The sequence below is a fragment of the Bos taurus genome, chromosome 11, assembly GCF_002263795.3.
Source record: "Bos taurus isolate L1 Dominette 01449 registration number 42190680 breed Hereford chromosome 11, ARS-UCD2.0, whole genome shotgun sequence".
NCBI classification, from domain to species: Eukaryota; Metazoa; Chordata; class Mammalia; order Artiodactyla; family Bovidae; genus Bos; species Bos taurus.
The window spans coordinates 21825872-21845055 of record NC_037338.1 but is presented as its reverse complement, the minus strand read 5'-3'; the positions used below and the strand labels follow the sequence as shown (position 1 = coordinate 21845055).

General features: G+C 41.8%; 1 protein-coding gene across 4 annotated transcripts in view; it reads right to left on the bottom strand.

Annotated features, from left to right (window-relative positions):
* Positions 1–19184, bottom strand: part of TMEM178A (transmembrane protein 178A) — a 285171-nt gene that overhangs the window by 175558 nt on the left and 90429 nt on the right. For 3 of the 4 annotated variants that reach the window (XM_059891369.1, XM_059891368.1, XM_024998927.2), the window contains exon 2: positions 2053–2222. In XM_059891369.1, coding sequence (XP_059747352.1) covers positions 2053–2200 — 148 coding nt within the window. In that variant the 5' untranslated portion in view covers positions 2201–2222. Of the gene's footprint in view, positions 1–2052; positions 2223–19184 lie in introns of those variants that run through there. The other variant, XM_010809963.4, reaches the window with a different exon arrangement.

Genomic DNA, 19184 nt, shown 5'->3' with positions numbered 1-19184 from the left:
TTCCATCAGTAGAGGAGTTATGAAGATGAATGAGGCCACACTGGGCCAATTTCCTGTTTCATGTAAATCTAAAATATAGTCAGAGTCACGTGGGATTAGAACCATAGGCACTATTTTTTAGATTCCCAGGAGAAAGTCACTTTATCAACATAAACTTGGCACAATTTTGAAACATAACAACATCCATTGCATTGGCCCATTGACTTGCTGAAGTAAGTTGTGATGTTTTCCTTATTATTTTATGCCTAAAGCCACAGAAAGATTAATGTTACAAGTTAAACAAACAGTTTGATATTTACAGCTTAGTCTGTTGGTGAATATTAAAGTTCTTTGCTAGGCCCAGCTTCCTGAGGACCACAGGAGAAGGTCACATATGTACTGTGGAGACAGTCAGTGCACTTTCTCCCTAATGCTCAGTCCACAGACCATGTTCAAAAGCAGGGAACACAAGAAATAGCCACCATCTGTCATTGGAAGCAAGGGTAGAGAGTGGTGAGTCAATTTAGAGAATATACCGTTTATGAATAAGGAAGAAGATCTGTGTCCAGCTCTGGGTCAGAAATAAGCATTGATTTAATAAATGAGAAGCAGTGGTAAACTAGCACTTCCAAGGGGATCTGCTGGATTCTAAATTTCCATAACATCATTTCCATCAAGATATCTTGTTGAGAATGTCAGCTACACGCTGGAGAATCTGAGAGCCCCTGAGGCCCTTGAGCAGGTTTATTTCTGTGACGTTGGGGAAGGCAGTGAATCCTCAGTGATGAAGGAAGAGGAGTGTTATGGGACCCTTTTTCACAGCTGGTAGCATAATGAATACAGGGACTCTAGGCTATCTGTGAAGAGTAAGAATACGCCACCCTGAAATATGCCACTTTGACACACTGATCATTTTGAGCTGAAGACAATCGAAAAAAACGAGACCAAAAAAGTTCTCTCTCCTTCCCCTACTAAGCAGGATATAAATTCATAAAGTTTCCCCTTCTCCCCTCTCTTCCAGGAAAGACAGAAGTTAACCATCAGAGACAATCCTAGACCCTTATCAGCCTAGAGACAGCACCAGTAGAATCTACATAGCAAACTTAATTGGCCTTTATCTTCTCCTAGTCCCCCTATATATTACCTCACCCAATTTTGCCCTCAACAGAAGTTCAAACTGTAACCAAACACAATTACCTGCAGATCTGGTTAAAATGCAGATTCTGCTTCTCACACCCATTAGGATAACTACTATCAAAAACAAACAGAAAATACATTGCCAGCGAGAAGAGAGAAGTTGGAACCCCTGTACACTGTTGGTAGAAATGTAAAACAGTGCAGCTTCTGGGGAAAACAGTATGATGGGTCCTTACAAATAGAACTACTCTCTGACCCAGCAATTTCACTTCTGGAGATACCCAAAAGAACTGGAAGCAAGGCCTCAAAGAGATATTTATTTGTATACCTAGTAGCACTGTTCATGATAGTCCAGAAGTGAAGCAACTCAAATGCCTACTGACAGATAAAATGGATAAACAAGCTGGGGTATATGCATCCAGTGGAACACTATTCAACTTTAAAAAGGAAGGAAATTCCAACACGTGCTACAATATGGATGAACACTGAGGCACTGAGCGAAGTGAAATAAGCTAGTCACATAAACACAAATACTGTATGATTTCACTTACACGAGGCACCAGGAATAGCTGAATTCATAGAGAAAGAAGGTAGACTGGTGGTGAATGGTGGTGGATGGCTCCTCAAGATGACTGTTCTCTTGCTGTCTGTACATCCCCTATTGACTAGTCCCTGTTACACCTACACTTCACCTACATGAATGTGCTCACCCCTGCCCCAGCTAGTGATTATTCTAATCCTTAGGCCAGAACAGCTCTACCTGGTAGTTTATTACAGAGAAACATTTGCCCTCATAATGGTTGTTAACCTGAGGGACTATAAGGCATGAGTCTCAGCTGCTGGTTTCCCTGGTAACTGGTAAGCCAACCTGACTTCAGTTCCTCCTATAAATGGTAGCCTCCTTCTCCCCCCAAGTCAAAGGTTGCTGTGTCTTACCTGTCGTCGGCCTTACATTTTGAGGGGTTGCTCCAGGACCCTTTGTTTTGGACTCATGAGATCCCCTATTCAATAAATCACTGAAGTCTCGGTTGCTGTCACTGGACTCAGTGTCGAGGCTGGCAGCTACAATGCTTGCAGAAGGCATCCCAACAAGTGGTTATCAGAGCCTGGAGAATGAGAAGTAGTTGTTCAGTGGAAGTTTCTGTTTTGCAAAATGGAAACAATTCCGGAGATTGATTGCACAAGAATGTGAATATACTTCACAGTATTGAACTGTACACTTAAAAAGTGATCAGGATGGTAAACTCTATGCTATGTGTACGGTTGACCCTTCATATCCATGGATTCCACATCCACAGATTCAACCGACCATGGATTGACAATATTTGGGGGAAAAAAAATCCCATAAAGCAAAACTTGATTTGCCACTCACCATTTACACAGCATTTACGTTGAATTAGGTAATAAGTAATCTAGAGATGATTTAAAGTATACTGGAGGGTGTGTGTAGGTTATATGCAAATACTGCCCCATTTTATCTAAGGGACTTGAGCATCTGTGGATTTTGGTATCAGCAGTTTCCTGGAACCAATCCTTCTCAGATACTGAAGGTATGTCTGTATTTTACCACAATTTTTAAAACATCTATATGCAAATTCTGAGATCTGGAGTGGGACTAGAGATTATGCATTTTGGGGGGATCTATTTAAAATTCCAAAGCCCAGACTACACCTAGTTCCATTCAATCACAGTTTCTAGGGGTAGATTCCAGGCATAAGAGGTTTTGAAGCTTTCCAAAACCTGCTTCCAAACTATGATTCCAATGTGCAGACATGTTTGGGAACCACTATTCTCCACTGAGTTGGTTTTCACAAAGGAGCCATCTCACTCTCTTCTAGTAAAGAACTGATTGGACAGCCCAGAACAGGCTGCACTTTAGAAGCATCTATGGCTGATTCGTGTTGATGTTTGGCAGAAACCAACACAATACTGTAAAGCCTTTATCCTTCAATTAAAAATAAATACAATTTTTAATAAAAACTAAAAACAAAAAATTACTTGCACTTTGGTGCCACCATCTCCCACCTCCCAAGATATTCTAATTTAATTGCTCTAAAGGAAGGCTTGGACAGGATAGTTTTTAAACCTACTCAGCTGATTCCATGGAGAAGGCAATGGCACCCCACTCCAGTACTCTTGCCTGGAAAATCCCATGGACAGAGGAACCTGGTAGGCTGCGGTCCATGGGGTCTCGAAGAGTCGGACACGACTGAGCGACTTCACTTTCACTTTTCACTTTCATGCATTGGAGAAGGAAATGGCAACCCACTCCAGTGTTCTTGCCTGGAGAATCCCAGGGACGGGGGAGCCTGGTGGGCTGCCGTCTATGGGGTCGCACAGAGTCGGACACGACTGAAGCGACTTAGCAGCAGCAGCAGCAGCTGATTCCAGGTGAAAACTCTTAGCTGAGATGTTTGCCCATTAACTGCGGCCTCTGCATGGCCCGCCTCTTTGCTCTCTCACCTAGCCATCTGTTCAGACTCTGCCCTTTGCCTGTCCTCTGTGCATCCCACACTCTGACGTTGGTTTGATTATCCAAGTATTAAAGTGTGGCTGATTAAGGGAGCACAGTACCAATTAATCAAGTGTATCCAGCAGGCACTGAATACTGTCAGAAATCATGGGTCTACTTTTGTGCCATTAACTTCACGTCCAGAAAATTTTGATTTTAAACCATCCACTTTAGCCTCACAAACGTATTCATTCCTTTCAAAAGTCACAGAAAAGGTGTTTGGTTCATGAAACTTGTCCTACTAAGGGGGTAGGATGAGCATGGGATTTGGAGAATATTTACGTGTCAATTTGCATGGGGCCACAGGGTGCCCCTGACGATTGTGGAAACATTATTTCTGGGTGTGTCTCTGAGGATGTTTTCAGATGAGATTAACATTTGCATTTGCAGATTGAGTAAGCAGATTTTTCTCCCCAGTGTGTATGGGCTTCACCAATCCACTCAAGGCCTGCACAGAATAAAAGGATGAGTGAGAACAAATTTTCTCTCTCTGCCCTACTGCCTTTGATCTGGGACACTGATTTTCTCTTGCCTTCAGACTCAAACTTGGACTGAAATTGACTTACACCATCAGCTCTTCTGCTTCTCAGGGCCTTCAGACTTCAACTGGAACTATACCAATGGTTCTTCTGGGTCTGAACTCCTCAGCGTCTATAACTGTGTGAGCCAACTCCTATATATACATAGGTGTGCATTATATATGTTTATATATATGAGTGTATATAAACACATATATACATGCATCTATTGGTTATGTTTCTCTGAAGAACTCTGGCTAATACAGTGTGCCCTAACAGTACTTCATTCATTCATTTATCACATAAAAACATATTTTTTGAGAGCCTACTATATGCTGGACACAGTTCAACATGCTTGAATAAAACCAGCATGCACTCTTCCAGCTGCAGAAGCCTCTTTTTCTCAGATTAGTAGAAAACTCCAAATCACTGTAACTTATATACAAGACACAGATTCTACATAGATTAGTATCTGGTGCTTGTTAGTGAAATTCAGCAATCAGTCATCATATTAAGTCCCTGCCTGCCGTCTCTGATGTGAGACCCAAAGGTTCCTGCCACCTCTCTAGGGTACAGTGTCAGACAGGGCTAAGGAGAAAACATGCTTTATACACCCTGATTGCTTCTTGTTACACCTTGCTAATGCAATCTATATTGCACATTAGAATTAGCACAATATTATCAGAAATGCCAGGCAAAAATGTTCTGAGCTGCAATGCTCTTTGTGCTTTGGGTTTTGTTCTTCAGGAAGTTGTTTTAGAAAGGGCACAGCAAGACCTTGTATTTTCTTGCTAGAGTTGTTAGGGAGAACAACTTCTTTACCCTTTTTCAAATAATAAATCATGAGTGATAAGGTACATCATTGTATCATGTATGACTACTCCTGGCCAAGGAACATTTAACAACATTCTGATAAGTCACAGGACTTATTTTTTTTTCTTAAGTTCTCTTTGATCTTTCAGATCAAAACTGTGGCTAACAGCAATGTTTGGGCCAATTCCATTTATGGTGTGCTATTTGTAAAGAACCTAAGCTGTGGCCTTCCTAGGAATAGGCACTTATGGACACCTACACATAAATACAAGCACTGATTTTCTCTGATTACATGTGAGCCTCTCTCCTCTATAAATCTCTCACAGACAGAGGCCTTACCTATCCAATAGATATATTTCATGTCTGTTGGACTTTTGTGGCTCTTGGAACATTGTTCACTTATCTCCTTTATCTTTGAGAAGTTCAGGCTGTGGAATAGACCCTAGCCACTGATTCTCGAGTCAACCCTGAATGTGGAGGGGTCAACAGCATTTTCTGAGTCCTGGGAAAATTCCTGTTGAGCAGATCAGGGAGATGCTTGAGTTCATCTGCAGACTTAGCTTAGTCTAAATCTCCACTCTGAATGTGGCTCACTCTCTGGAAGTCACCAGCCCCTCCCCAACTCAAAGACCTCACACCCTCTGATGTCAGCTTGAACATCCTGGACTGGGTCTCCATCTCACTTCTCTGAAACTCCCTTATCCCCAGACCTTTATCCTGAAAAAAAAAATTGTTTCCTGATTAGGATACTAGCTCTCAGGTTCACTTAAAAGTAAAATGAAACCCTGGGCCAAAACTATAATTAAGCTTGTAATCTTTCTGAAAGTAAAACCAAGAGGTGAAGCTGTGGTTTTGATTTTTCCCCACATGTAGAAACAAGAAGATGGAGATTACTGTGCTCCTGACTGACTCTGGGAAATTATTTCTCCCTTGAGATAGATAGCCCCTTCTTAGTGGCTTCCCAGGTGTCTCAGTGGTAAAGAATCCACCTGCCAATGCAGGAAACACAGGAGACACAGGTTCAATGCCTGGGTCAGAAAGATTCCCTGGAGTAGGAAATGGCAACCCACTTCAGCATCCTTACCTGGAAAATTCCATGGACAAAAGATCCTGGCAGGCTACAGTCCATGGGGTCACAAAGAGTCAGACACGACTGAGCACGCACACATGCACCCCTTTTTAATCCCATTTTCACTTTTCCCTGATTTTAAATAGTTCTACCTTTGCTATTGCACATCTCCAGGTTAGTTTAGAGGAAAATGGTGAATTTTTTCTTAAGTGCTTAACTCAGGTGTGGTTCAAATTTTCAATTTGCAATTAGAAATTAGGATACATGAATTGTGTCCTAAGGAAAGTTCAAGGTAACTTTATTTTGTGCAACTGATATTTTTGTGTTCTCCTCCATTAGAACATCTCCATTCTTTTTCTCTGAATATAAAGATAAAACCTGCTCATTATAAAAAATGCAGGCAGTATAGGAATTTATACATAAAGGGAAAATTGCCTACAATCTCACCATTCAATAGCTTCTGTGAATTTTTTTAAACTAAGATATAGTTCACATAGCATAAAATTAATCCTTTTAAAGTAAACAATTAAGTTTTTAATATATTCACAAGATTGGACAATCCCCACCATTATCTAGCTCCAGAACCTTTTCAGCGTGCCAGAGAAACCACTGCACCTACTGCCAGTCACTTCCCACCCTCTGTCCTCCCCAGGCCTTGCAACCACTAACCTACTTTCTGTCTATCTGAATTTCCCTATTTTGGACATTGCATGTAACGGAGATCATACAATTTGTGATCTTTTGTGACTGGATTCTTTCACTTAGCATAATGTTTTCAAGGTTCGTGTTGTAGCAGGTAACAGTACTTCATTTTTTTTAATGCCTGAACAACTTTCTATTATATGAATAGACCACATTTTTTTAAACCATTCATCATTCGTTGATGAATATTTGAGTTGTTTACATTTTAGGGCTATTAGGAATCATGCTGTTATGAACATTCATGTGCAAGATAACATTTTCAATTCTCCTGGCCTACGAATATTTTAATGAATAATATTTCAGACTTTTTATATGCATATCCCTATTTACAGATAAATATATTGTGATATATTATCACCCCTAACTATTCATTCCCATTTCCTGAGAAATAATTCCTGGAGGCAATTAATCAGGTGTCAAATGACTTGCAGTGTCTTCCAAGGGAACAATATATATACCCACCCCATCATCATCCCCAACACGTTGCTTTCTGACACTCCACGACTGAGCAGAAGTTGTAGAGCCGCCGTATGTTTCTGTGAGCTCTCCTGCTCTTTCCCTCTGTTCTGGGTAGAAGACTGCTTCTTCAGTTTAGGTCCCAGTGTAAGACCACGGAGCTGAAAAGCAGCTGACTGTAGCCCTCACAACATGAAAGAGGAATGAGTTAGTATTATGAACCACTGTGATTTGGGGGGCCATTGTTTCTGTGGCAAAGCAAATACATAAATAAATCATATACTATCTGCTTTTGGACATTTTTACAGATAAAACCTTTTTTTTTTCTTTTTTTGGCAGTGCCGGATCTTCATTCTCCATTACATGCATGTGTTCCTCTAGTTGAGGCGCACTGGCTTGGTTGCCCCACAGAATGCGGGATCTTAGATTCCTAACCAGGGAACTGGTTACAAGTCAATAGCTTACAATTCACCACATACCCTGCATTGGGAGGTAGATTCTTAACCACCTGACCACGGGGGAATTCCCCTAAAGTAAATTTGTATCAGTGGAGTTACTGAAACTGAGGTCCAAATAGACTAAGTGAATTGTTCGGGGTGACAGAATTAGTAAGAGAGACAAAGTCAATTTTATATCCTTGTCCTGATTTGCCTGTTTTCTAATTAAAGCAAAAGAGAGCGTAATCTGGGACCTTCTGATGAGATTACAGGACATTTATAAAGATCTGCACAGTTGTTGGGCTGAAAATTCCAAACTCACTCATGCTTTACTAATTAATGATTTAATACTAATTGGAAAATTGTAGACAGCTGAAATGTGTGTGTTGGGCTTTTGGGAAATTTTTCTTTTTCAAGCAGGTAGCATATTCTAAGAGTTAACCCTTATTCTTTATCTCTGCAGCCTTCAGGTTTGGAATCAGTACTGACAAATAAGATCTCTGCTTTCAATCCATTTTGCATGTCTTACCCAACTGCCACTGCGTTTTGCCTGATTTAACACAATCGCCTGCCTCTGCCCCAGAGCCTGTGAGGGGAGTGGAAGGCAATCTTGGCCAGCACCTGCCCACACTCCGTCTGCTTTAAGGCAGTATTTCCATCTCTTTCTCTATCTTAAACTCATAAGTAAATAACAGTTTTGCATAACTAATTTTCAGAAAGAGAGGATTTTAGTAAATTGCCACTATTATTTAATAATAGCCAATGGCTTACAAAGCACCATGGTTAGAATATACAAGTCTTAGTCTTAATATCACTTAGAGGTGATACAATGGCCACCAGTAGTCTTCAGAAACCTGAGCCCAACACCCAAAGAGCTTGCCTTCCTTACAGTATACTGAGTAGGCAAAGTTCCATTAAAAATAATTGACTTCTGGGACTTCCCTGGTGGTCCAGTGGCTAAGACTCTATGCTCCCAATGCAGGTGGCCCAGGTTCCAGACTGGTCAGGGAAGCTGTTTCAACATGTCACAACTAAGAGTTCATGTGCCACAACTAAGACCCAGCACGGTCAAATGAATAAATATTTTAAAAATAATAATAACAATTGACTTCCATGTTTTAATAGAGGTGAGAATAGTTACATAATTTCTTTTACCGATTTCTTTTCTTTCTCTCTGATCTATTGGCACCTATACACATAGATATACAGCATATGACCAGAATGGTACAAACTGTGAGTCTTTTGCACCAAATATACTTTATATTTTGGAGAAGGCAATGGCACCCCACTCCAGTACTCTTGCCTGGAAAATCCCATGGATGGAGGAGCCTGGTAGGCTGTAGTCCATGGGGTCGCTAAGAGTCGGACACGACTGAGCGACTTCACTTTCACTTTTCACTTTCATGCATTGGGGGAGGAAATGGCAACCCACTCCAGTGTTCTTGCCTGGACAATCCCAGTGACGGGGGAGCCTGGTGGGCTTCCGTCTATGGGGTTGCACAGAGTCGGACACGACTGAAGCGACTTAGCAGCAGTAGCAGCAGCATGCTTTATATTTATTACAGCATAGGTTTTTATGGGCTTCCTCAGCAGCTCAGATAGTAAAGAATCCACCTGGAATGCAGGAGACCCAGGTTTGACCCCTGGGTTGGGAAGATTCCTTGGAGAAAGGAATGGCAACCCACTCCAGCATTCTTGCCTGGAGAATTCTGTGGACAGAGGAGCCTGTCGGGCTACAGTCCATGGGGTCACAAAGAGCTGGACATGACTGAGCAACTAATACTTTCACGTAGGCTTTAAGAGATGATCTTAGTTTAATAGCCTCAATTCATAGGCAAGAACAATAATATCCTCAGAACATAAAGGGCATTTCCTAGGTCACGAAGCAGGTGGCATAGCTAGGCCTAGAACGCCAGTCTCTTGACCCTTAGCCCAGGGCTCTCTTCTCACTCCAGGCCACTCCCTCAGCATGTGAGTAACCCAGAGGGAATCTTTACAACCTGCTCAAGATGGGAATAAGATGGCACCACTGAATCTTCTAGAAAGTTGAACCACTCAAGAAAAGTGCCCTGTGAGTGAGCATGAGCCCTGTGGAGGAATAGGAACAAAGATACCTACTAAGTTGATGGATGGCAGCATACCCAGGTGGAGAAGGCAATGGCACCCCACTCCAGTGCTCTTGCCTGGAAAATCCCATGGACAGAGGAGCCTGGTAGGCTGCAGTCCATGGGGTCGCTAGGAGTCGGACATGACTGAGTGACTTCACTTTCACTTTTCACTTTCATGCTTTGGAGAAGGAAATGGCAACCCACCCCAGTGTTCTTGCCTGGAGAATCCCAGGGACAGGGATCGTACAGGTGACTTAGCAGCAGCAGCACACACAGGCCTTTACTTAGTGACAGAATTATGACCAAGTAAGTTTCACCAGTCCTCATACTGTCCCTTCAGTGGGACAAGCCAGGGCTAGTCAGAGACATTGTCTTCAAGGGCAATAGAACGAGGAACACTGAGCAGAGCAGTGGTTAAGTCACTGCCCATGTATGAACCCCTGAGCCCAGCAAGATCTGGCTTTGGTCTATGAGTGGTAGAAGCAACTTTGGCACCACCAGCTGCTGGAGGTTAGTCATCCTCCTCATCAGCCAGGAGCCTTCAGTTCCTGGATCTGAAGGGAGAGTCACGTCCTCTGGCCACATTCACCAGTGTCCGCAGTTTGCCATGACCCAGGCATCCTCTGAAACTGGGAGAAAATTCAGAAGAACCAAGACCTTTGACTAAAGGGAGTGGAGAGAAAACTAAATTCAGTAGGTGACCCCCAAACAATACTACCAACTCTGATTTAAGCTCGAGCTTTTAAGATGGAATTAGAAATGTCCTTCATGGGAGGTTCACACAGGGCTTAGTCTATTTGTTTTTAAACTACCAGGTTATTCTTAGGCACAGTGTTTCATAAGGTCCCTAAGATAAGCCAGTGTTTGGAAGGCTAAAAAGGTGAGACACCCAAGCTCAGTAATAGGACTTATGGAAAAAATTAGGTCAGCCATTGTTCTAAGGCCTCAAAGGGCCAACATTCAAAACGATTTTGCTTTTTGAGCTTTAGACAATTGCTGGGGGTGTGGAGTGGTAAAAGGAACTTCAAATTATGAAACAATGTGGAAAACAGACATGGTTGAATAATCATCATTGGAAGATCTTTTTTATATAAATAGAAAGAGTTGTCAATCCATAGAATTTGAGTAGATTATATACCTAGAATATTCTTGACATTTTAACTTTCTTTCCTTTTTCTCCTTTCTCAACTCCCCCAGATAGCCTCTGCTCGCTGAAAAAACAAACCCAAAATGCCAAGTAAATCTTCACTCTGACTACAAAACTCCAATGTGCAGGCATTCTGTCACTGCTTGTTATTAAGCAATTTCTGTTTCCAAAATGTAATTTTTTCCCCTTGTTTCTTCCTTTCAGACTTCCCCCACCTTTTATATACCTATTCAGCTGTTTCTCAAAAAGTACCTCTTAGGCAGGTCAAGGAGAGTTATATCTGCACATTCCACTGGAATCCAGTGAGGTTAAGTGTAAGATCAAGGACACAGAGCCAGCCAGGGACAGAGCAAACCCAGAGGCCCTAACACCCAGAGCTCCACAAGCCTCATTATTATACTGCCTCTTGAAAACCCTTGCTGTGATTGGAGTTCCTCCAGCTTTTATTGTCACCATTAAAATTATTAATGGTCCAAGAATCCAGAAGCCCAACTAGAGTTTTCTTGAAATACCTCACCAAGGTTGAGGAACACTCAGTCTGAAACATCATTAAACTCATTGCCCCTGGACCAAGTAAGATAAAGAGCAATAGAACCCTACTTGTGAAACCAAAGTGATATGAAAGGCACTTGCATTAGGCTGAGCTTTTCACACATTTTGTTCTTGCTCCTCTGTTACCAAGGGGACCCCGTTCCAATAGCACTCTGGTGTCAGCGTCATCATTACCAAAGGTGGAAATTATATCTGAGGTGTTAAAATGTGTTTAACTGCTGATTTTCTTTTTCCTCTGAAGGATATTGGTGAATCACTCCTGTATCACACCAACCCCTTGCGTTCTGTGAGTGGCAATTACTCCTTTCACATTAAGGATGGGAGCCCGAAGGAAACAACCAAGCGATGGATTCAGAAGTATCATTGTCAACCAATGTCAATGTCAACCAGAAGATTTTAATCATCACCAGTGTAGCCTAGTGGCTGTCTGTTATAAGAAGGCTCTGAAGTCCTGGTGTATTTCTTCTTTTTCCAATAACAATAATATATTTGAATACCTCTTCATGGTGTGAGTGTGTGTGTATGTGTGTGTTCTTGTCGAAATATTTCAATGACACATGAACTAGTAGCCTTCAAGGAATTTTTAAAATCTGTTTCCTATGAAGAATGTCTTTTTCTCAGACTGTCTCTCCAGCATCTACTTAACATCAAAGGCTGACATGCAGCCACAGTGTAACTGAGAATTTTATTTAACCTTGTCTTGTGATGCTATGGGATACAAATGAACAGGAAGTGTTGAGATGGCAACTGTTTGGAAAGCAGCCTGGGGTTGAAGCAGAGACCTCCATTACTCAGCCTAAAAATGGCCATGGTCCCTATATATTAAAAAAGAAAACAAATGTCTAGAGATTCTTCCACAAGTAACTTGCTATGGTATAGAGATGGACTAAAGAGACTTTTTAAAGACTTAAGGTCATAGTGATATGTACCCCCTGATATAATGCCCATGAGAGGAACCCCTAACCCTCTGTGATATTCTTTCCCCAAACCCATAACTCCAGTCTGATCCTGAGAAAACATTGAAGTGAAGTGAAGTTGCTCAGTCATGTCCGACTCTTTGCAACCCCATGGACTGTAGCCTACCACACTCCTCCGTCCATGGGATTTTCCAGGCAAGAATACTGGAGTGGGTTGCCATTTCCTTCTCCAGAGCATCTTCCCAACCCAGGGATCGAACCCGAGTCTCTCGCATTGTAGGCAGACACTTTACCATCTGAGCCACCAAGCAAAACATTAGACAAATCCAAACAGAGGGCCCTTCTACTAAATACTTGATCTACCAAGGCAAACAAGACTGAGAAACTGTCACAAATCAGAGAAGCATAAGAAATCACAACGCCGAAGTGTATTGTAGAGTCCTGAATTGGATCCTGGAACAGAAAGGGAGCATTAAGGGAAAAACTAGTGAAGTTTGAATAAAGCTAGTAGGTTAGCTCATAGTAATGTCACAATATTAACCTTTCAGCGTTGACAAATATACCATCAATACATAATATGTTAACTTTAGGGGAAATCAGGTGAAGGGCTTGCAGGAATTCTCTGTATTTTGTTTGCAACTTTTTGGAAATCTACAATTATTCCCAGAGAAGGACTTGGCAATCCACTCCAGTGTTCTTGCCTGGAGAATCCCAGGGACAGAGGAGCCTGGTGGGCTGCCGTCTATAGGGTAGCACAGAGTTGGACATGACTGATGTGACTTAGCAGCAGCACCAGCACAATTATTCCAAAATAAACAGTTTATTAAAAAGAAAGAAACATATCAACCAATCAAATTGTGGGACTTTACTTGAATCTGGATCAAAGAAATTATTTTTCAAACATTTGTTTATGACACAACTGGAATTTTAAACACTGAATATTTGATTATATGAAGGAATTAATTATTCATTATTTTTAGGTGTGTTAATGGGATTATAGTTGTAGTTTTTAAAGGAGTCTTTTTTTAGAGACACAGACCAAACTATTTATAGATGAAATGATAGAGTGTCTTGAATTGGTTTCTCAAACAGTACAGAAAGGGGAATTTGGTGGGGGTGTCAAAAACATGAGTAAATAATTACTGAAAATGGGTGACGGGTTTATGGGAGTTTATTATTCTATTTTACTTTCTTTGGTATGTTTGAAGTTTTCCACAATTTTTAAAAGATAATTTAAAAGATCCAAAAGAGGAAGACCATAATCCCCTAACTTTGGATCACATAGCATTATATCCATTGCTGTATTTGCCAGCTCGGCAATACCCCCCAATTATTCTTATGCGGTGTCTCCCATCCTTACCAAACCCAGAGGCCAACTTTGAGATCAAAGTTCTCTTTGGATTGCCCACTCACATGAACCTCTGGAACTGGCTCAAAGGTAGCAGAACATCGTCATCAGCTGGGAGACCAACCCCGGGAACCTGAATAGATTTCCCAGTCCTTTGGTAAGCCACAAGGGCCACCCAAGCCCAGCAGGGAGAGAAGAGAGTGTTTCTCGTGAGTCTAAAGGCAGCCTCATCCTTCAGCCAACTCCAGGAGCAGAGAGGTCCCTTCTCTCTCTCAGTGATGGTTTTGACATATTTAGTTCCTTTTAGCCTCCAAGCAAATTGGATCTGAACACAGATGAACAGGAAGAGAAGTGACGACAAGTCAGGGCTTAATTTTAATGCCAAGCTTTTTTTTCTTCCCCAGTACAGAAGTCTTATTAAAGAAACAGCAGGATGCTGACAGGAAACTGTTTGTAAGTAGAAATAACACTTATTATAACAAGTCAGAACAGCAGGCAGATAGGTTGGTTTGTTTGTTAATTATATCTGATTTTATTTTCTAATGAATGCCTTAAGAAAGGGGAGAATCATTCTGACAGCTGTTTGAAACCAGATTTTAAATCCTCTTAGAAACATGATACGGAGCAGAAGCAATCAGATTCTATGAAGCAAAAGGAGGTCTCCTCCAGCCCCTAATTGTTGATCAGATCTGTGAAGCTTAATAATTTATAATCCTGTGAATGAGGATCTAAATTCCTGCTTTAATTGATGCCTGTTATTTGACGGAGAAAGTCTTTTGCTCACTTACGGGGATGGTGCTGATCATGATATCCAGGGAATGCACATGTAACTTGCTTGCATTTATAACAAGTAATCTATAGTTCTTCTCTATGTATGATATTCCCAAGGAGAACAAAGTATATTTGCTTTAGAGGAAAGTGTCACTTTTATCCAGATTAACTAATTAAATGATTACACAGTCATGAATCAGAAAGAAAGATATAACTTCTAAAATAAGGACTGAAAAGAGAAAGCTGAAAAACCATTTGGGGAACAGGGTTGGGAGTGAATTAACCAGCAAGAGTGTTTTTAAATTGCCCTGGGGGTGAATTAAGCCTCCCACTTTTTTTTGGTCAGAAATGAGTAATTACTAAAGGGAAGCAGCATAGCTCACATCCTGGCATTTTTACTTTTATTGGCAGAATTAAGATTTCACATTATACATTCCCACTCTATGTGCACTTTATAGTCTAACTACAAATACCTGCACATTCAGTCAAGGAAATCTTGGAGATCAGATCTATCCAGACAGAGCAGTCTGAATCATTTAGAACACAGCAAAAATAACATGCGATGGATAAAGTACAATAATTAAGGGAAAAGACAGGTTTGTCATCTAGATAATCCAAAGCATCATCTCAGGTCCCAGAGGGATTACCCGCCCCCTTTCCCTTGGCACTTCCCTTCACCCAGACCACCTTCAAAATTCTGCTTGAAATGGTGCCTCCTACAGGAAGCCCTCCCTGGTTCACTGACCTGATTCTTGCATTTTGCTCCTCACTGCCACAAAAAGCATGTCTGTATTTTGCATTTGGTCCTTAGTAGCTTGTTTTATATCAATATTACAGTGTTTGTTTGATTTGTGTCTTCATTTTACCCACCCCCTTATAGGAAAGTTCCCTAAGGACCCCACTATGTCTTCCATTTGCTGCATATTTCCCCAGGGTGTTTCCTGTCAGCAAGAAGGGCTCTCAGGAAAGTTGCGTATTGACATTGTGGAGCCAGTATCAAATCGATGGCTTTGGCTGGGGCTTTGAGTCCATCTAAAAGTTTGGAGTGGGGGGTGGGGGGATGTGAAATTCTAAAATAATTTTAATTAGATTTTTTTAAACCTCCCTGAACCTGTTTCCGGAGAAGGCAATGGCACCCCACTCCAGTGCTCTTGCCTAGAAAATCCCATGGATGGAGGAGCCTGGTAGGCTGCAGTCCATGGGGTCACGAAGAGTCAGACACGACTGAGCGACTTCACTTTCCCTTTTCACTTTCATGCATTGGAGAAGGAAATGGCAACCCACTCCAGTGTTCTTGCCTGGAGAATCCCAGGGACTGGGGAGCCTGGTGGGCTGCCGTCTATGGGGTCGCACAGAGTCGGACAGGACTGAAGCGACTTAGCAGCAGCAGCAGCAACAGCAGCTGAATCTGTTTCATTATCTGTTATGTGGAGATAATGTGAAAGTCCTATCCCTCCCCTACTCCACCCTGATTTTCTTTAAATTAAGGCTATTTTTGTTTTTATTGAATCAAGGGTTTCTTTAGGCTTGCTTAAATTTTACTAGTAAACTCAAAACCCAGCCTGTGGGCTAGATTCAAGGCTGTGTCAGCACAGATGCCAGCTCAGGGCAGCTAAGCTCCCTTCTCAAAGGGACTGGCTTGGCCACATTCCGAAGTTAATGCACTGTCTGCGGCTTGGGGGCTTTTGGCACAAAAAAAGGGTCTGAATTCCTATAGCCACCAATTGGGCAGTCCCTCTGGGGAGAAAGAAGGAAATGAAATTCTTTATCACATTCTCAAGTCCATGGAATTCTGGCAAACAACAGACATGGCTATTCAAGATGGAGCTGAATTCAGATAGAACTGGAGATTGGGAATTGATTTCCAGGGACTGATGGAATTTCTTACCCTCTCTTTATTAATATCCAGCACATTCAGGAGCCTATCCTAAGGCAATTTTGGCCAAGACATCTCAGCTCGCTCTTAGGAATGAGTGTATGCTCAGATGTGGGAAGCAGGGAGAAACTCGCTGAAGAAACACAACACTTCTGCTTCTGAGAGCCAAGGAGAGCAATCCAATCTGCAAAAATGCCTCTAATCAGCTTTCTTTCCACCAGCACCTCATAAATCTCCTCGGAATTTTCAAGAAAACCAGTGGCAGAGGTCATGCTGACCATGAGGAGATGCTGTAGGCAAATCAGTTCCGGTGCGGCATTAGGAAAGAAATCAGACGAAGGGTAGGAACAACCCAAGAAAGTGGTAAAAGGAGAATGTCCAGTTACCAGCACTGAGAATGTAACCCAGCTCCCCACTGGGTAGAGGGAGAAGCCCAGGAATGGGGAACCAAGCAGTGGGAGCAGCTACCAAATGTCCAGTGGCCAAGTTCTAACTACCTGTCTAGCACCTGTCAGCTGGGACCTGGCAGGATCTTGCTGTGCCTTTCTAGACCTGAGTTCCCCCGTGCGTAAAGTGCACAGAGGGCCAGTTCCATGGGCGTGCACTGGGCTTAGTGCTCTGCTGTCACCAGCTAGAAATTCTTAATAACAAGGAACCCCACATATTTATCTTGCACTGGCTTCCTCAAATTATGTAGCTGGTCATGAAACTAAAAGTGAGATGTAAGTGGTTCTGGCTAAATTAATTGATTCATTTATATTATTTTGTTTTAAGCTATCTGTAAATTATCCTATGAAATCAGCATGATAACAGGATAGAAACTAGAAAGAGACCACACTTTAAAGTAAACACGCTTTACTGGCAAACGGTGTGATCATGATCAAGAGGCTATTCCAATTAACTGATAAGGTTAACTGAAATCCTCCATGTAGATTAACTTTCATAACAATAAGATGTTGAGTTACATACTAAACCTGCAATTTTATACTGAAGGTATTTTAATCTCCTGCTCTTTAAATGGAGCAGATGCTCATTCTTAACTATAATTCTCATGGGATAATACAACATAGAAAATGCATGGCAGTTTCTAGTGATTTTAGTGATGTTAAGATCAAAGTAATGTTCATAATGAAAAGCAAATATTTATTAAAGACTGACTATTGAGTAGGGATCTTGGAGTCTGGGATTTAAGATTTAGGATTAGGATCAAAATCAGGATTAGTTAGCAGTTAGGATTAGGATTGAAGCTGAAGCTCCAAAACTTTGGCCACCTGATGCAAAGAGCTGACTCATTGGAAAAGACCCTGATGCTGGGAAAGACTGAAGACAGGAGGAGAAGAGGATGACAAAAGATGAGATGGTTGAATGGCATTATTGACTCAACGGACATGAGTTTGAGCAAGCTCTGGGAGTTGGTGATGGACGGGGAAGCCTGGCATGCTGCAGTCCATGGGGCCACAGAGTCGGACACGACTGAGTGACTGAACCGAATTAAGGATTGGGGTAAAGGGCTGGGATTAGGATTAAGGCACGGTACCTAACCTGGAGACATAATACACAGAAACCTAGACAAGACTACTGATATATACAAATAATATATACATACTTGCCCACACGTACCCAAACAATAGCAGGGGAGGAGGAAGTTTGGTTAAGGGCCAGTGAGTCTCAGAATATTTCAGGAGTTCAGGGGAGGGCAATCTCAGAAAGGAGAAGCCAGTCTAAACCATCACGGTTCCCTTGGTGACAACAGGGTGGACCCCATGGTATCCCAGGAGCTGGTTCCAGTTCAAGTTTAGGAGTCATCATTGAGTCAATTAACACCATTTCCTGGGAGGCTCTGGCTAGTCCTATGGAGACATAGAGGTGAACAAGCGGAGACTCTGGCCTCCACACAGCTCCCGCCCAAGAGAACCAGGAACACAGACCCCTGACTGCAGTCGTCCCCGGACCACCAGCCCCACCTGCTGCAGCTCAGTGACCGGAAGACTCAGAGAAGATGTGTCCATAGAATTTTCTTTGAGTTATTGATGAAGACAGTTGAAAAGTGAGAAAAATATCCATCAGGGGGATCAAAAGAAGCAATCTTCCATCAGTAGGAATGCACCAGAGAATGGTGAGGTGAGAATGTGACTTTGGGTAGAGATTTGGGTTTTCCTCTTTAGCTGGCTGCCTGGCAGTCCCAAGATCTTACCAATCCTGTTTGCTCAAAATGACAGTCATAAAACATAATGTTACCCGACGTTTCCAAAAGCAAAGAAATATGCAGTATCATTTTTCTTTGCTTTAAGCAACTCTGATTTTTAAAATTCAAAGAGATAAATCACTGAAGGATCCTTGACTTCATAAAATGTCTCACGTCAGGATGGCCTTAAAAAGGAAACTCCTGCAGTAGTACATTTTAGGTAGAATTGACTTCCAAAAAAAGAATTTTTATGCAACATGGAAGCAGCCCATCTACTACATGAAGTCAGGTAGCCTTGAAAGTTGATCCAAGTCATAAAAAGAAAAAAAATACAAACAGTCATTCTTCATCAAGATTATTCAATTGAGAAATCCGGAAGGGCCATCTAAACAATAATTTTCCTGTCAGTGACTGTATTATTAGACTGCAGCTTTCCAGTTTCCTGTATGTTGACAGGAAGCTGATCTCCTGAAGTAATAAGAATAAGACAATGTACACCCATGGGATCCTTTCTTCAGCCCCATTAAATGTTAATCAGGGCCAGTTTATCTACACTCAGCCCCTTCCACTGCAGTGAAAAGTCTGATGTAACAGATTGACATGGAAGGATTTCCAGGAAAATTCTAGAATGGAGTATTTAAATGATGATTTGTGAGC